The sequence below is a fragment of the Vipera ursinii genome (assembly GCF_947247035.1).
Source record: "Vipera ursinii genome assembly, chromosome: 1".
Lineage (NCBI taxonomy): Eukaryota > Metazoa > Chordata > Lepidosauria > Squamata > Viperidae > Vipera > Vipera ursinii.
The window spans coordinates 311,239,272-311,254,734 of NC_139512.1; the positions used below are offsets into that span (position 1 = coordinate 311,239,272).

Sequence of the window (15,463 nt, forward strand, 5' to 3'; positions counted from 1 at the left end):
GGCACCTTTTTTGGATGGAACCTTGTAGGGTAGGCAAGGCGAGTTGTATGACATGTGTGAGTTCCGGCACCTTTTTCTTTTACAAAAAAAGCACTGAGTTTTTCAATGATCTCTATCAGGACCTGGTTAGTGTGTTACCTTCTGGTTCTATTAGATCCCTCAGCAGCACCTGATACCAGCAATCGAGGGCTCAGGCTGGAATACATGTGAGGGCGAAGAGTTGGAAGCACTCTTTTGCAACAGAGATGGAGAGCGATTTAGCTCTTGGCCAGTGATTCAATGGGTGGCTCAGAGTTCTGCTCTCTCCTTTCCCCGTCTTATTCATCATCTATATTAAATCATCAAAGGAGGTCATCCACTGATTTGGGATGATACAGATATAAAGGATGTCTCCTTACCCAATCATTCACCACCACCCTTACTTTATGACTGCATTTCTACAATGCACTCTTCTTAGTCATGACTTTGAACACTACCCAGAAACTGTTCAGAATCAGTAAGTGGGTGAGAGCTGTTTCAACAGTGTAACACTAATATTACAAGCACTGCTGATAGGTTCCTGGTTCAAATTAAGGAGGGTGATAATGATCTAAAAAGCCATAGATGGCTTGGGTTTAGGTTGCATAATGAATCATCTCTCCAAACAGAATCTGCCTTTGCTGTCCAAGCAATAAAAAAATTGATGAGAGTCCCCTCTTTAAAAAGTTAGGGCAGGGGTAGGCAACCTCGGCTCTTTTATGACTCATGGACTTCAACTCCCAGAATTCCTGAGCCAGCTGGCTCAGGAATTCTGGGAGTTGAAGTCCATGAGTCATAAAAGAGCCGAGGTTGCCTACCCCTGTTAGGGCAAAGGAACTTGGAAACAGACATTCCTGGCAGCTATTCCATCTGTAGAATTATCTCTTCCCCCAACCTGAGATCCAGGTGTCCCCAACCTTGATTATATTTAAAAACCCCACAAAGTTCTTTCAATGACCATTGGAAGAGTGAATAATAACTATGTTTTAATTATTGATAAATTAAACAATCCTTAATTATTTAGAATTATTTCAATAAATTGTTTTAAATTGTAAATGTACTGTTAGTATTTTAGGGTTTTTTTTGTACTAAACAAGCCACCTAGGAGTGCAATATAAAAAATGCAAAAATGAAGACAAGCCATAACTTGCTAGATATTTTTCTTATTAAGTGTTTTGGGGAAAGAAAAAAACTATGTAGCAGCTGTAGTTCTCCACAGCATCATACTAACCCTATGGTTTCTTCACACTTGTTAATATTTCACTAAAACAATTTACATCAAATTCAAAAGCAGTTAAGTTTTATTGGATTTTTCTTACAAAATGAAACTTTCACACAGTGAGGTTATATAACACAACCAGTCTTTTTGAGCACTCTGTTAGCCATACCATTACACTCAACTGAAATTGATAGCCCACTGGGATTTTCATAATGTGGACTTTGATACATGCCTCTCTGAAAGAAAGGTCACAATACTGATCAATGTTAATCATACCCAAAATAAGAACAAAACCAAGCAGCAGTGGGTGGTAAGCTAATTTCATAATGTTCATTTAACAGTGGTACCACCCAGAGTTTTTAAATGAAATGCCTAGCACCTCATTAAATAAACTGAACTTAGAGTGTTTGTTACTAACTTGAAAAAGAAAACACTTTACAAAAGAAATTTATTTTAAAAAATCTTACTCAATGCTTTAGAATGTACATTACTCAGGAGGAGGTATTTTGCTGTTTGCAAATATTCTCAATACTAAAAATATCTATATACATGGGTCTGATTCTTCTTTAAGAATTTCTTTGCTAGTAGTATTTGGTTTTAATCAGAAAAATGACCAAGGGCAACCAATGGTAAAGTCGCATTCTGCATGCAATTTGGATATTCAAAGTAGGCCGAAATTCCAACATATCCTTTCACTTTAATGGATGGTTATGCCTTCATCCTAGTTTGGTTAGGTTCTCTTCAACATAAATATGGCTCTTTGTTGATAAAGTGTCACCAATTATTTTGCCCTTTTTAAAGGAGCTGTCAATTATCTTCATAGTGGGACAATTTCAACTCCTCATGCATCAAGATGTTCTTTCATGCTTCACCCTGAGCTTGTATTTGGTGCTTTAAGGAGCAAGATGACTAAATAAGCTGACAGACTTATTGGTCCTCATTTAACAGCTTGTTCACTAAAAAGTAGAGTTCAAAAAATCAAGAAGTTCTGCTCGGTTCCGATCTCGCTGGAAAAAAAAAGCAGTCATTAAAAATATAATTTTAAGTGATCGAAAATCCATTTTCCAGATCATCTTCAAAGAGTATCCCCCAAAAATGGTACCCCCATTACTATTTTCAAATTATTCTGCTACCCAGTCATTCATAGGTACATAAATAAGTTTTTAACTGCTGCATGTCAGGAATAAATTAAGCTAAGAAATTGTAATAGATACTATTCTAGGGTAGCAAGGGCAAATTAGTATGCCTAAAATTGTATGTACTTACATAGTGTTGCAAATTACAAACTGGAAATGATATACAGCCAGTATATATTTAATAAATAAACACTTGGATATTTAGCATATTTTATCTCATCTCCTAAGAAAGGAGAGAGATACTGAATTTGTGCAAAGGTCCAGTTTCTCTTATTCCACATACTTCTGTGGATCATACAGTATTTTCAACAGAGGGCGCTCCTTGACACTTGAACAAGGGCTTCCCTGACCCTTCCCCCTTCACCCCCTGGTAGGAAGAGAAGGGGAATGACTAGTCTCTACCTTTTCTTCTGCAAAAAGACCTCCATTTTTGTCCTTCTGCACAGAATAATGTACAAGAAATACTTTTCTGGAAGGCATAGATTCTTCTGAGGGAAGCTTCTATAGACACAGTGTGGAAGCTCTCTACTCCTGCTCTACAATGAGGTTTCCAGACAACCCTGGCAGAACTTCTGTAGGTCTGTTTAAATCTTTTCACGTGGAGTTAAAGTACCCTCTCCCTTGCCCCCTCTAGCTTTCTTTTAGTCTCAAGGACAGCAGGCAGCTATATATGAGAGGGAGGAACCACTGTGGAAACTGCATAGTTAAGTCTGTAAGAGATATTCTAAATAAACATTTCTTGCAATCTTGTAATAGTCTAAGGCAGGGGTAGGCAACCTCGGCTCTTTTATGACTCATGGACTTCAACTCCCAGAATTCCTGAGCCAGCTTGGCTGGCTCAGGAATTCTGGGAGTTGAAGTCCATGAGTCATAAAAGAGCCGAGGTTGCCTACCCCTGGTCTAAGGTAATAAAGATAGATATGATGGTCCACAAGCCAAACAATTAACAGAGGACAGAAAGTTAATGTAACTAAAGTTGACCAATTCCACGATATGACCTTGAGAAGACTAGTGTCAACTCTAAAAATGAGTTTCCATTGTGTTCCTTTATTTTGTTCCAACAGGGGATTTGCAAATCACATGCCGTATCTCACTGCTCATATCCACATATTTCAGTATTAAATAATGGTCTTGTACTGCTGCCTTTCCTCTGATACCTGTTGACTCACACTTCAAATTTCAATGGCATCAACATTTTGTAACTTTGTGTGTGGGTCTGAAGGTTAGAAATAGTTGTCTTAAGTTATAAGCATATATAGTCTTGCCTATTTGTGAAGTAGCCCAATTACATAGGACTGATCTTTATTTTTCAGAGGTCATTATTTTCCAGATTCACTGTAAAGGTGTTGGGAGTTCCAACGTTTTAGATGGAACATATAAGAAACAATATAGAAATGATCTCTATTTTACAATCATTACTGAATTACTGAACACCCTAAATGCTAATGCATTATAAATGCAGATAAACACCATCTGTAAACATTTTAAATGTTTAAAATGTTTTTTTAATTTTTAAACAGGTTGATGTGAAAGAGTACCTCTTTATCCTTTTTACTCTTCTTTATTTTCATCTTAATTTTCTTTCCTGTGATCATACTGTAGTTATGATTCTTCTTTTTGTCTTTGAAATACTAAAACAATACAATATTGTGATCTATAAATAAAATGTACATTTTAAAATACATCAATAAGGACTTACAAATTATATTTCCCTTTTTAGTGTCACAGCAATCACAAGGAAGTGTGAATTTGGGCTGAATAAAACTTGATTAAAAGAACAAAAACCAAAGCTACTCTATGTTCCCCAAACGAAAGAACACTGTTCCCAAGGAAACAACTTTAAAAGATTTTTTTTCTCATACGAACAGAATTCTTCTGCTTTTTTTTGCTTAGTTGCCTGATTTTAGCCAAAATTTCAAATAAATTTGAGAAATGGAAAGTAAAGCATATTAAGCAGTAAGGATGGGATCTATCTATCTGTCTGTCTGTCTGTCTGTCTGTCTGTCTGTCTGTCTGTCTGTCTATCTATCTATCTATCTATCTATCTATCTATCTATCTATCTATCTATCTATCTATCTACCTACCTACCTACCTATCTCTATCATCTATCATCTTTATTTATATCTATTTGTGGCTTTGTTAGCCAAAGTTATGGTCTTTATAGGACCATGACTTTTCTTGAAAGAATGAAACTGTAATATAAAGCCACGATCTACTAAAAGCTATATTTTAGCTTTTCCCCTCTATTTTCTTTGGGCTGGATAAAGCCAGAGTCCCAACCTGCATGTTCACTGAGTTGACATGGATGTCCTATTAGTCCCATATACCAAAACACACAGTGCTAGCAAATATTGTCACATTAAGAAAGCCTTCTGGCATATAAATTAAACCAATAAAAATAATGATTTCTGCTCACAAATAATTAAATTGGTAGACTAATTCTATCTGAACACAGAAGAACTGCCTTAGGCAAAGCAATCAATGATGGCTCCCAACAGTAGGAAAAAGAAAAAAAAAGAGAAAGAGCAGCATTTTAATTCACTTTCTCTTCTTTTTTTTTTTTTTGCATCACTGGAAAAAAAATGAAGACCTTGAACTTATTAACTTTGGTTGATCTTAGAAACCTAAGCAAAGTCCCACCTGGTTAGTTCTTGGGTGGGTAAAATGAGGAAATACCAGGGTTACAGCCCAGGCAAATTTTTGTATACTACTTCACATGTATGAAATTTGGTGGCACAAAAATTATGATATTAATAAATAATGTTGAAAATAAATAGTGGTAAGTTACTTCAATACTGTTGCCAAAGAAGTATGGATATACCTATGAAGTTATCAGGGTTAAGTTTTATGCAAACAGAACTACTTATATTCCATTGCTGATATTAATTTCCCCTACACACTTTTGGACAAACACAAGGGTTGACAAGGGTAATCTTGAGCCTTTTAATTCTTCACCTTTTTGCTTCCCCAAGTTCCATTATAGCAGAGGCAAATATTTCAGATTTCCACAGGATCTTAGAAGGTTATTCTATCATCAGATCTCCAGCTCCCAAAAGCAGGTCTCTTCTCCTTCCTCAAAAAGAGCTAATTTGATCCTTGACTTAGATCAAATATGGTACTGCTCTCTCAATAATCACAGAATTGGAACTTCCCAAAACAATGTTCAAATGATAGAAAAAAACCCAGGGCATCTAAGTGTAGTCCAAGATAGAGATAGGAAACTTGATATCCCCTGACTTGGTTAATTTTACTCCCATTATCTAAATACCAAGTGTGGAAGTACTTTTATGGTATATGTCTAATTAGCCACAACTCATTTCCATACTCTATAATTAATAAGTTAACTATCACTGGAATAAAAATTAAAATCACTAGCTCAAAGCTAATAGCATTATACTCTTGCTTTCCTGATGTCAATCTGGTCATTCTTTCTATTGAAATTCATTCTGTTTTATCATAGCTGACGCTCTGGTGACATGTTTAGTGCGTCAAAGTTGGTATTTAGAAAATTGGGTTGAAATCTCTGGTTTAGAAGTTCACTGAAGGACTTTGTGTCAATCATTACTGATTAAGTCTACCTAAACTGCTAGTTTTGAAAGCTAAAAGGGGATGGGTGGGAGATTCAAATGTGCCATCCTTGATTACTTGGAGAAATATGCCAGAAAAGAAAATATAAGGAAGGAAAAGAAGAAAAGATAACCATGAAATAGCATTATAGTAAAATATAATCTGAGAATTATAGAAAACAGTTAATCAAAGACATTCCAGTCACTTTTCACAGATTGTCTCATTCTGAGAAGAGGAAAAACACAGACTTTGCATTCAGTTTTTGCACTTACTTTAGAAAGCTGTACAGGACCTGATTTCTCTTTCTTTCTCTTCTTTTCTTTCTTTCTTTTCATCTTCTCTTTTTTACTTTTCTATTAAAAAATAAACAGATAGCTGAAAATTTGATTATGTGTCACCAAGTTATTTTTGACTCTTTGCAACCACATACAATATAGATTTTTTTCCTTGACAATCTGTCCTTAACCTGGCCTTCAACTCTTCAAACACTGCATTCCTTGTCACTCAACTGAATCCATACACCTTGTTGCTGGTGGCACTCTTCTCTCTCTTTCGACTTTTCCCAGTATCAGTCTTCTCTAGAAGTAGGATAATCTGAGCTTGTTCATTTGTGCCTTGAGTGGGAACTCTGGGCTGATCTGTTCAATAATCTGTTTTCTTGGTTGTCCATAATATTCTCACTAATCTTCTTAAACACTGATGTTCATAAGCACTAATACTCTTCCAATCCTGCTTCTTCAAATTCCAACTTTTGCTAATATCATTGCTTATCCCTGTGGGTTTTTTTTTTGGTGAAAATACATAAGTGGTTTTCCACTGCCTTGTCCTATGCTATATGAATTGATTTCTTTTCTACTGTCACAAAAGTGATAACCTGCCTCTAGCATTTTTTTAATATCACTGCTCCTCAATATAGGTGCTTGCTTCTTTACCTGGGCAGCCCTTCATGCCTTGAATGACCCTGCTATACTCCTAGGATAAGCTCCCAATATTTGTTGCTAATCCTTCAGGAACACCCCCTGCCAGGAGGTGGCAGCACATCAGGACTTGGTTGGGAAGGAACGTGACAATTATCCTGGCCCAAAATCTAAATGCCTATCACCCACTTGTATCAATTTAGATGTTCTCCTCAGTTAAAGAAAAAGGGGCAACTTGACTATGACAATAATATTATTAATATAAAGTTTATATTATAAAGGGACCATGGAAAACTCAAACATATTCACGTTAAGTTCTAGAGTTATTATATGAAATAATAAATCAATTATTCCTCCTATCAAAGTGTATGGCACTTTGTGGTTAAAATGAAGGACTGTTCCCAGGGAGATTCAAATCAATCCTCAATTACAGAGCACGCTAGATGATTTATCAAAGATTTGGAAGTTACCTTAGAAGTCTTCTTGTTCAACCTATAGCCTAGGCCAGGAATCCTCAGATTATTCCAGATAAATAGCTGTCCAACCTTTCTTTGAAAACCTCCGAGGGATAGAGCACTCCTGGATTCCAGGAGTTAGGTGTTCAGCAAATTCCTCATTTCTAGTTTGAATCTCCAAAAGATTTATTCCAAACTAGTAAAACTTCCACTCACTGGTTCTTGATCTACCTTCGAGCACTAAGAAGAATAAATTCACATTCTCCTTCCTGTGACAGCCTTCAGGTATCATGTCTTCCCTTAGAGCACCTTCCTCCAAATTTAAATTAAAGCTCTCTTCCATTTTTCCCAGTCTTTGCAAGGTACAGGCCTTCCTGTAGATTGTTCAGGTTTTCAAGATGGCAGTTTTCTTCAAGCCAGCAGTTCACCTCTAGAATCTTTCATTCCTTCTTTAGGATAAAACCTTTAGCTGAATTCATTGATGAAAACATCACCTTTACTACAAACTATTTTGTTTTCCTGCCTAGTTTCTTGTAGTCCCTTGATATGCTTTCCAGGCTCTTTCTGGCATTGTGATTTGTTCCAAAATGAGAAAGAACAAAGGGTAAGTGGCTTTGAAGCAGTCAGCCCAACCTGCTTCAGAGGATTGTTATGGAAAAAAAAAATAGAACAATATGCATGCTACCTTTAGCTCCTGAATAAAAATAATATAAATTTAACAAAAGAAAAATTAACTGAGGAAATAGGGTTCTTAAATCTCTCAATCTACAAGAAATAATAATATGATAACAGTTTGGTGCTCAACATCTTCCCAGACAAGCTTTTTTAACTGTGACCTAGGAATTAAAGGTAACCTTTTTATGATATTCATAACATATGGAACTTCCTTTGTTTCTCATGATACATTGCAGCAAGAAACTCTTTTCCAGAGGCCTTGCCATGTACACTGTCAATGCCAGATGCCTATTACAAAATATATGAAACTTATACATGTGAATAACTTCAGTCAACGTAATTGGGGTACTGAATGAATAACGAAATACTGTTCCCATGAATTTGGTTATGCAAGTACATCACTGAGTTAAGACCAATAGCTACAGCAGTAGCAATAGCACTTAGACTTATGTACCACTTTATAGTGCTCTTACAGCCCTCTCTAAGTGGCTTCCAGAGTCAGAATATTGCCCCCAACTATCTGGGTCCTCATTTTACTGACCTTGGAAGGATGGAAAGCTGAGTCAACCTTGAACCAGTCACGATCGAACTCTGGCAGTGGGCAGAGTTAGCCTGCAATACTGCATTCTAACTACTGTGCCACAAGGGTTCAAAGTGATCAAACTGAGGATCACAGCTGTTGGGGGAGATTGAAAGAGAGAGAGAAAAAAGCCTGCCCCATTGATGTTGCCAACATTTGTTAAGGCAGAGTTGCTCCAAAGCAGCATGATTAATACTTTCCTTGAGTGCAAAAGTAGAAATAATAATTTTGATATAACTGCTTTTCCTTTATAATGTGAATCAAATGCACATGACAGTACTGTTCATATTTTTACTTAATACTTTTAGTAATTTTAGAGGACCCAGATTGTTGGGGGCAATTAAGCTGACTTTGTAATAATGCCGCTTGGGGGCGGGGTCCGAAAGCCCTAATAATCAGGCATATACATAGGATGAAGGCTACTGCTAAGCTTGTAAGCCGCCCTGAGTCTTCGGAGAAGGGCGGGATATAAATGGAATTAAATTAATAATTTTAGTTTTACCTTTTTGTTATGTTTTTCCTTTTTTCTCTTCTTAGTTTTTACTTTTGAAGAATCTAAGCATTAAAAATGTAATAAATGCATATTAAGGCTTGAACAACATTATAGATTTTTGTCACTAACATTGAAATACACAATTTTTAGGAATTTTATTATTTGGATACTAATACATAGGTGCTTGCCATAAAAATGAAAGGTAAGCTTTTTTATTATTTTTGATAATTTACAAAATGACGATTTGTTTTGAATAAATCTGGGTAATGTAGGATCAGTGATTAACATAATTTGGTCTTCTATTTATATGAATTTTTCTGATTGAAGTCTGTTGCATTTGTATGTTTATGTGTGTTTCCGTTCCAGAAAAAGAAGGAAAGAAAATGAAAACTTTTAAGTATATGTAATTTAATTAGTAGTATGTTGGGCCATCAGTGTGAGGAGACCTAGATTGAAATCCTTAGTCGGTTGTAGAAACTTAATTCCTGAAATTTAGCTAGCCATTATTTTTAAGTCTACTCTAACCTCATAGATTTCAATGTGGAAAAGAATTACAGAAGGAAGTATTATGCACATTGGCCCAAGCTCCTGAAGGGGACATGATGTATATTTAAAAAAATAAACAATAATTTTGGAATATTCTGTGACATGTGAAGGAGTGGGCTGCATATAGATATTCTTCCACTCTGTCATTGTAACTAGATAAAGAACGACACATTACTATGAAATTCACTGTCATAATGATTTGTTGAAACTGTTTTGCCCAATTAGAATTACTATCCTAGGGAAATGGATTGGATTATTGGTCCCCAAGGATATAATGGAAAATGCTGCTTATGTCATGGAGGGTTAGGTGATATTTCCCCATAAAGTTCATTTGAAATGAACGGCCGCTGCTAGCAGAAATATCAGATGAATTACATAAACTCACCATATTACTTGATTTTCTATACATACCAGTATTCATTATAACAAATATTTATATTTCATTTTTAATCTCAACTTCTGAATATTTTCGTGAAAAATCCATTACTGATAGTCCTCAACCATTCTAATGGGACCAGCAACTCCAAGATTAAGTGAGCGGCCCGGTCGTTAAGTAAAATATCACATGACTACATGGTTAAGCAACAACAATTCTGGCAATCCCGGTTGCTGTCACTCAGTGAATCCCAAACGATCATTAGGTGAGGACCCATCTGATCCAAGCCATTCTTGGAAGAAAGTAAAGAACTACTGCAACTCCACTCACCCACTTATCTTCTCCCAAGCTCTTCTCTTTGGGCTGCTACCTTCATGCTGCTGCCCTGCCTTTCACATACCTGCTAGTCCTACTTTCTTTTGCTGGCTTTGTGTGCTGGCCAGAACCTTCTTTTGCACTAGCATGAAGCTCTTAGTGGTGTATGATGCACACCTGTCTGCTCTCAGTTACCATTCTGTAGGTTATTTTCACAGTGTCTACTCTGTGCATAGCCAGGGTGGTGAGTGGCAGGAAAAGATGACTGTCTGTTAGGGATGCGTGTATGTGTGGCAACAGCAGTAAGGATGGTCCTAAATGCAAGTGGGTGTTCTGTCCCAGCCTATGTGAGTCCTTGTTAACTCACAAGGACAAACCCCTCTTTTAACAAGTAGGCTGGAAATGCAGGAAAAACAAACCCCTTTTATTATTTACAGACCTGCAAAATGTCCCAAAAGAAAAGGCAAACGGAGAATTGTCCAAAGGCAAACAGAACACGATTCAAACGGAGAATTATCCAAAAGCAAACAGAACATGATTCAAACAGAGAATTGTTCACAGGCAAGGCAAACAGAACATTATTCCATGAAACTTGAGTCCTCTGCAAATGGTTGCCTTCAGCAACCAGCACACCTTCCCTTTTTATTATGCAGCCCCAAGGCATGGCTTCTCAATGCCTTCTCCTCCGCCCTTGGAGCTGCCCCATTGCCTCCCTCTGTCCTACTCTTGTTGCCTGTCGGCATTTGCATCTATGATGTCTTCCAACTGTGAGTCCTCAGAGTCTGACTCAGCTTCCCAGCACAGCTGGGTCTCAGCCTGAGCACAAGTGGAGGGGCCAGGCTCTTCATCATATTCTAAGTCCTGGAGCTCATCAGAGCCTTCCTTTGACTCTGATGACTCTCCAGGCCCTTCCTCCACCTCCTCTGATTCCCCAGACTCAGCTGCTGGGTCCACTGGCTCACACGGAATCACAAAAGTGGGCCTGAATGTTGTTCATATGGCCATGGGGGTGCTGCAATAGCCAGGACTTTGAAGACTAGTCATAAGTTCAGGTTTTCAGTAACTTCCAACAGTGGCTAAATAATTGGATATTTAGGGAAGACGTATTTACTTCTGCTAGATCAATAACTATTTTTTGGCTATATAACATCTAAAGGCACCATCTACAAAATGAATTTATAGTTGTTAACAAAATAATCCCACCTCTGCTACTTGAACTGTTTCTGCTCTGTGAGGCAGAAGACCTGGAAGAAGACCTTGAAGAACAGGATGTAGAAGAACTAGAAGAAGTAGAGGAAGAGACGGAGGAGGATCTGCTTCTGCTTCGCTTCCGTTTCCTTTTACTTTCCTCTAAGGAAACAAAAAATACAGGAAGACTGATTAGAATTCCCTTTTCATATGTTGAATAGCATTAGTGTTAGATACTCCTTTAAATGCTTGTCAGCTATCTTGAGTACTGAATGACTGAAACATACATTAAGTAAGAAATAATTAAATAAAAAAAGCAAATACATGAATTTATTTGGTACATTCTGCCTTTTTTCCATCTAGAATACAAGCACAGAATAGCAATTGATATACAATATATCTAGATCCTGCTTTTTAAAAAAATGTTATTTCACTTTAATCACTCATTAACTATAGGTAACACATGGTGCATTAAAACAAATCAAAGGAAAACAGTAAAGTTAATATTAAAAGCAATATTCCTGCCTTATCTGAACCATGCCAGGTTAGCTTCAGCAAAACTGCTGCATTATGTGCTACAATACTTCCAGACATCAATATTACTTCATGTTACAATCAGTTTTAATTTAAAATAATTTAAGCTTATTTATGAATATTGGAGCCTTGAAAATGGGAAATTGATTTTACATTATCAACTTTAGTTTTTTTTAAAGAAGAATTACTAAAAGTTCTATCTCTTGTTGTGTTTAGCTTGTACCAGAATCAAAATTCCAATATATTTATTGACGCTACTATTAAAGGGACAACAATCATTCTTACCTCTGACTTTTGTTTTCTCTTGTGATGTTGCACACCGTATCTCATTTTTTGCTTCATGGTGGTCATCCATGTCTGTGAGATATTATATACATCATATAATCACAGTTTATAAAAGAAATGAAAATGACCTCTTAACTTCCACTGCCTATTTCTAATACCAATACACTCTGTTACTGAATTATAATCTGTAGAGCTTCTTTAAATGCCAGCTTCAACATAATACTTGTAAGAAGCATCAAATTCTTATGTAACAACACTAATTATTCTAACAGACCATCAATGCACTTGCTTGTGGTCCTGACTCTACACTGCTTTATGGCTATCTTTCCATAACACAGTAAATCACAAGCTAACCAATTATATTTTAGGCTAATTATACATACATAATTTGGTTAATTTACAATTCAGTGTGTCACGAGAACTCAAAAAACTGGGTTAATGCAGTAAAATGTTACGTATATGCACATGTAATCTAATTCTTCAAAGTGATAATCAACTTAGTTTTCAAGAAGAGACTGGACAGCCATTTGTCTGAAATGATATAGGGTTTCCTGCCTGAGCAGGGGGCTGGACTAGATGACCTCAAGGTCCCTTCCAACTTTATTATTATAACTTCATAGGCTTCTATATAGGATAAATCTGCTGTCATAATAGAATAGTCAATTTAAGGAGAAGGCTTCTGAAAAGTGGCTTCATATCACATAAGGAAATTTGGCATGAATCTTTAATAAGAGTTTATAAAAATTTACAGTAGCACAAATTAAATACCCCTTAATGCACACTTCAATCCCAATTTTTGGAACTTATACATAAGCCAAATACTTATAGGTTCACTCTACAACTTTTACCAAGTGTACATTGGTTGTCTATACTTAACATGATTTATCTCATAATGGTTTTGTTACTACTTTGTTAAGTTCACAAAGTACAAATTGTAAACTAAAGTGGTTGATATTACATGAGATCAAACTATAAATTAATTATCCACATTAATTGTGGGAATTTATTTTGAATCATAATGCCAAGTACTTCCAATAGCCATATCAATCTATCATAGCAAAATCAAAACAGCAGTACCAAAACCCTAAGCCTATTCCTTAAGTAGTTTTTCATTAAAGGCTACAGAGTTGCCACATTCATAAAGTGTTGCCTTTAGTCTTATTTGTTTAATCAATCAATCAACACATATGCTACTTTATGAACATTTTGTATTACATTTTATGAAGAATCAGTTAAACATTAAATAAAGGACCCATTATATACATAAGTTAAGATTTTGTCAGAAGATTGCTGACTGAAACCAGAAAATTAAAAGGTGAGAACAAAAAACTACAGAAGAGTAGAATCCTGTGAAATTACCAAAGAGCACGGACTATTGTTTTCCAAGGAAACAAAGAAAAAGCCTGAGTTTTAAATTGTTAATGTTGAACCACAGGGAAGACAGAGATAGAATGCAATCTGTTTTTGTATGATTCACTAAGCAATAAATTAACTAATTTTAGTCAGTGTAGAAACCCAGTCTGTATATTTCATTATGCTTCACTGTGTCACGTTAAGGCAGAAAATGATGCACTAAACCCCAATATATACAAGCAAGGTAAGCATATTTTTCTAAATAGCACAAATCGCAACCGCTTATACCGTAATAAATCTTTTAGGTATTACGCGTCTCCGCTGTTTTTACTTTTTTTCTTTTAAAGGAAAAAAATATCCCCATTGCAGGTGCATGGAAAAGTCGGTTGTATCTATCCTTTATTTGCAAAAGGAGAAACGATGACTGTAACCTCTCCGATTGCATGCAAACAGCAGTATGGTCGTGGCAAAAACTGGAATTCATTTCATCCGGGGCGTCTCTAAAGGCTCCGGGTTACAAGTAGACGTGCGATCTCTCTTTTCCCACCGCCCAGACCTCCACCCAGACTTTTCCTCGCAACCTCACAACCCAGAGTCTCTCGGGTTTATTTGCACTCCCGTAGCCGTTTCAAAAAGGAAGACGGCGCTCGTAATGCTTAGGCTTATGTTTGCGAATTACGCGTCCCCAGAACTAGGCAAGAACACCGAGAGCCACACGAACGTGTCCAGCAATCCTGAGAAGCCCACCTACAACTTCACCACCGGCTACTCTCAGGAGGGGTTTCTGGAAGACAGCGGAGGCGAAGGCGGCGGCGATTTACGAAAAACACCCGCTGCGGCCCCGTGATCTCCAGGAACCCGGAACCACAATCTTGAGCTCCGCCGCCTGTCGGGACGAGGCCGGCGCCCACATCCCGGAAATGATTGTAAGCGAATACCAGGGGGCTTCGTTTCCCGCCGCTTCTCGGCAGTTTCGAAAGAAGCGCATAGCAGAGAAGGAAGCATAGAGTGAGAGGCGTTTGCGTTCGTCCTAAGCAGCTTGGACTGTGCTTGAAGGAGATGGCGAACCACAAACTATTCTTACTGTCCTCACTCACCTTTTAGGCTCGCTTATGAATAGTAGGGTTCGATGTCTTATGAATTCAGGAAATTGGGTTTGAATAAACCCAATTAAGCTAGCGATAAATCAGGGGCAATGTGATTCAAGCCGGATGTAGAGAAACATTGATCCTATGCATTGCCATCTTTAGCACAAGGTTAGTGTAAATCTTGAAATTCGTGACTATGCATGGGATGTGGTCTCCGATTTGCAATAAATGGATTCTAGAAAAAAATCGCGCAGATCCCCATCTTGAAGGCACTAAAAATTAGTGGATATGCTACTATAAATGGATTTTTCTTGCAGGCAAAAATGAGCTAAATTGGGACAATGTTTCAGATGGGTTCCATTTAAAAATTGAAAGGATGTATGCATTAAATCTGTATTTTTGCATTGGGCTACCGTAACAGAGTGAGCGCCTGTTACTTGTCCCAGCTTCTGCCAACCTAGCAGTTCGAAAGCACGTAAAAATGCAAGTAGAAAAATAGGGACCGCTACTGTGGGAAGGTAACAGCGCTCCGTGCACCTTTGGTGTCTAGTCATGCCGGCCACATGACCACGGAGACGTCCTCGGACAAGCGCTGGCTCTTCGGCTTTGAAACGGAGATGAGCACCGGCCCCTAGAGTCGGAAACGACTAGCACGCATGTGCGGGGGAACCTTTACCTTTACCTTTTACTTATGCATTAAATCTGTATTTTTGCATT

The 15,463-nt window shown here is 37.2% G+C and overlaps 1 protein-coding gene across 3 annotated transcripts; it reads right to left on the reverse strand.

Annotated features, from left to right (window-relative positions):
* Window positions 1-1,074: 1,074 nt before the first annotated feature.
* On the reverse strand, window positions 1,075-14,544 carry LOC310632373 (uncharacterized protein). Of its 3 annotated transcripts, none has more exons than XM_083349569.1 (7): window positions 14,406-14,544; window positions 12,306-12,377; window positions 11,502-11,648; window positions 9,071-9,123; window positions 6,214-6,294; window positions 3,912-4,004; window positions 1,075-2,244 (listed from the first exon to the last, which is right to left on the reverse strand). In XM_083349569.1, the coding sequence occupies exons 2-7, from the start codon at window positions 12,373-12,375 to the stop codon at window positions 2,194-2,196; spliced, it is 495 nt and encodes a 164-aa protein (XP_083205695.1). In that variant the 5' UTR covers window positions 12,376-12,377; window positions 14,406-14,544; the 3' UTR covers window positions 1,075-2,193. The 3 variants fall into 3 exon arrangements, 2 of the variants coding, with proteins under 2 accessions (XP_083205695.1, XP_083205696.1); XM_083349570.1 differs by lacking the exon at window positions 14,406-14,544 and adding an exon at window positions 13,947-14,362; XR_014490848.1 differs by having other exon boundaries at window positions 2,227-2,244; window positions 3,912-4,027.
* Between the last annotated feature and the right edge of the window lie 919 nt (window positions 14,545-15,463).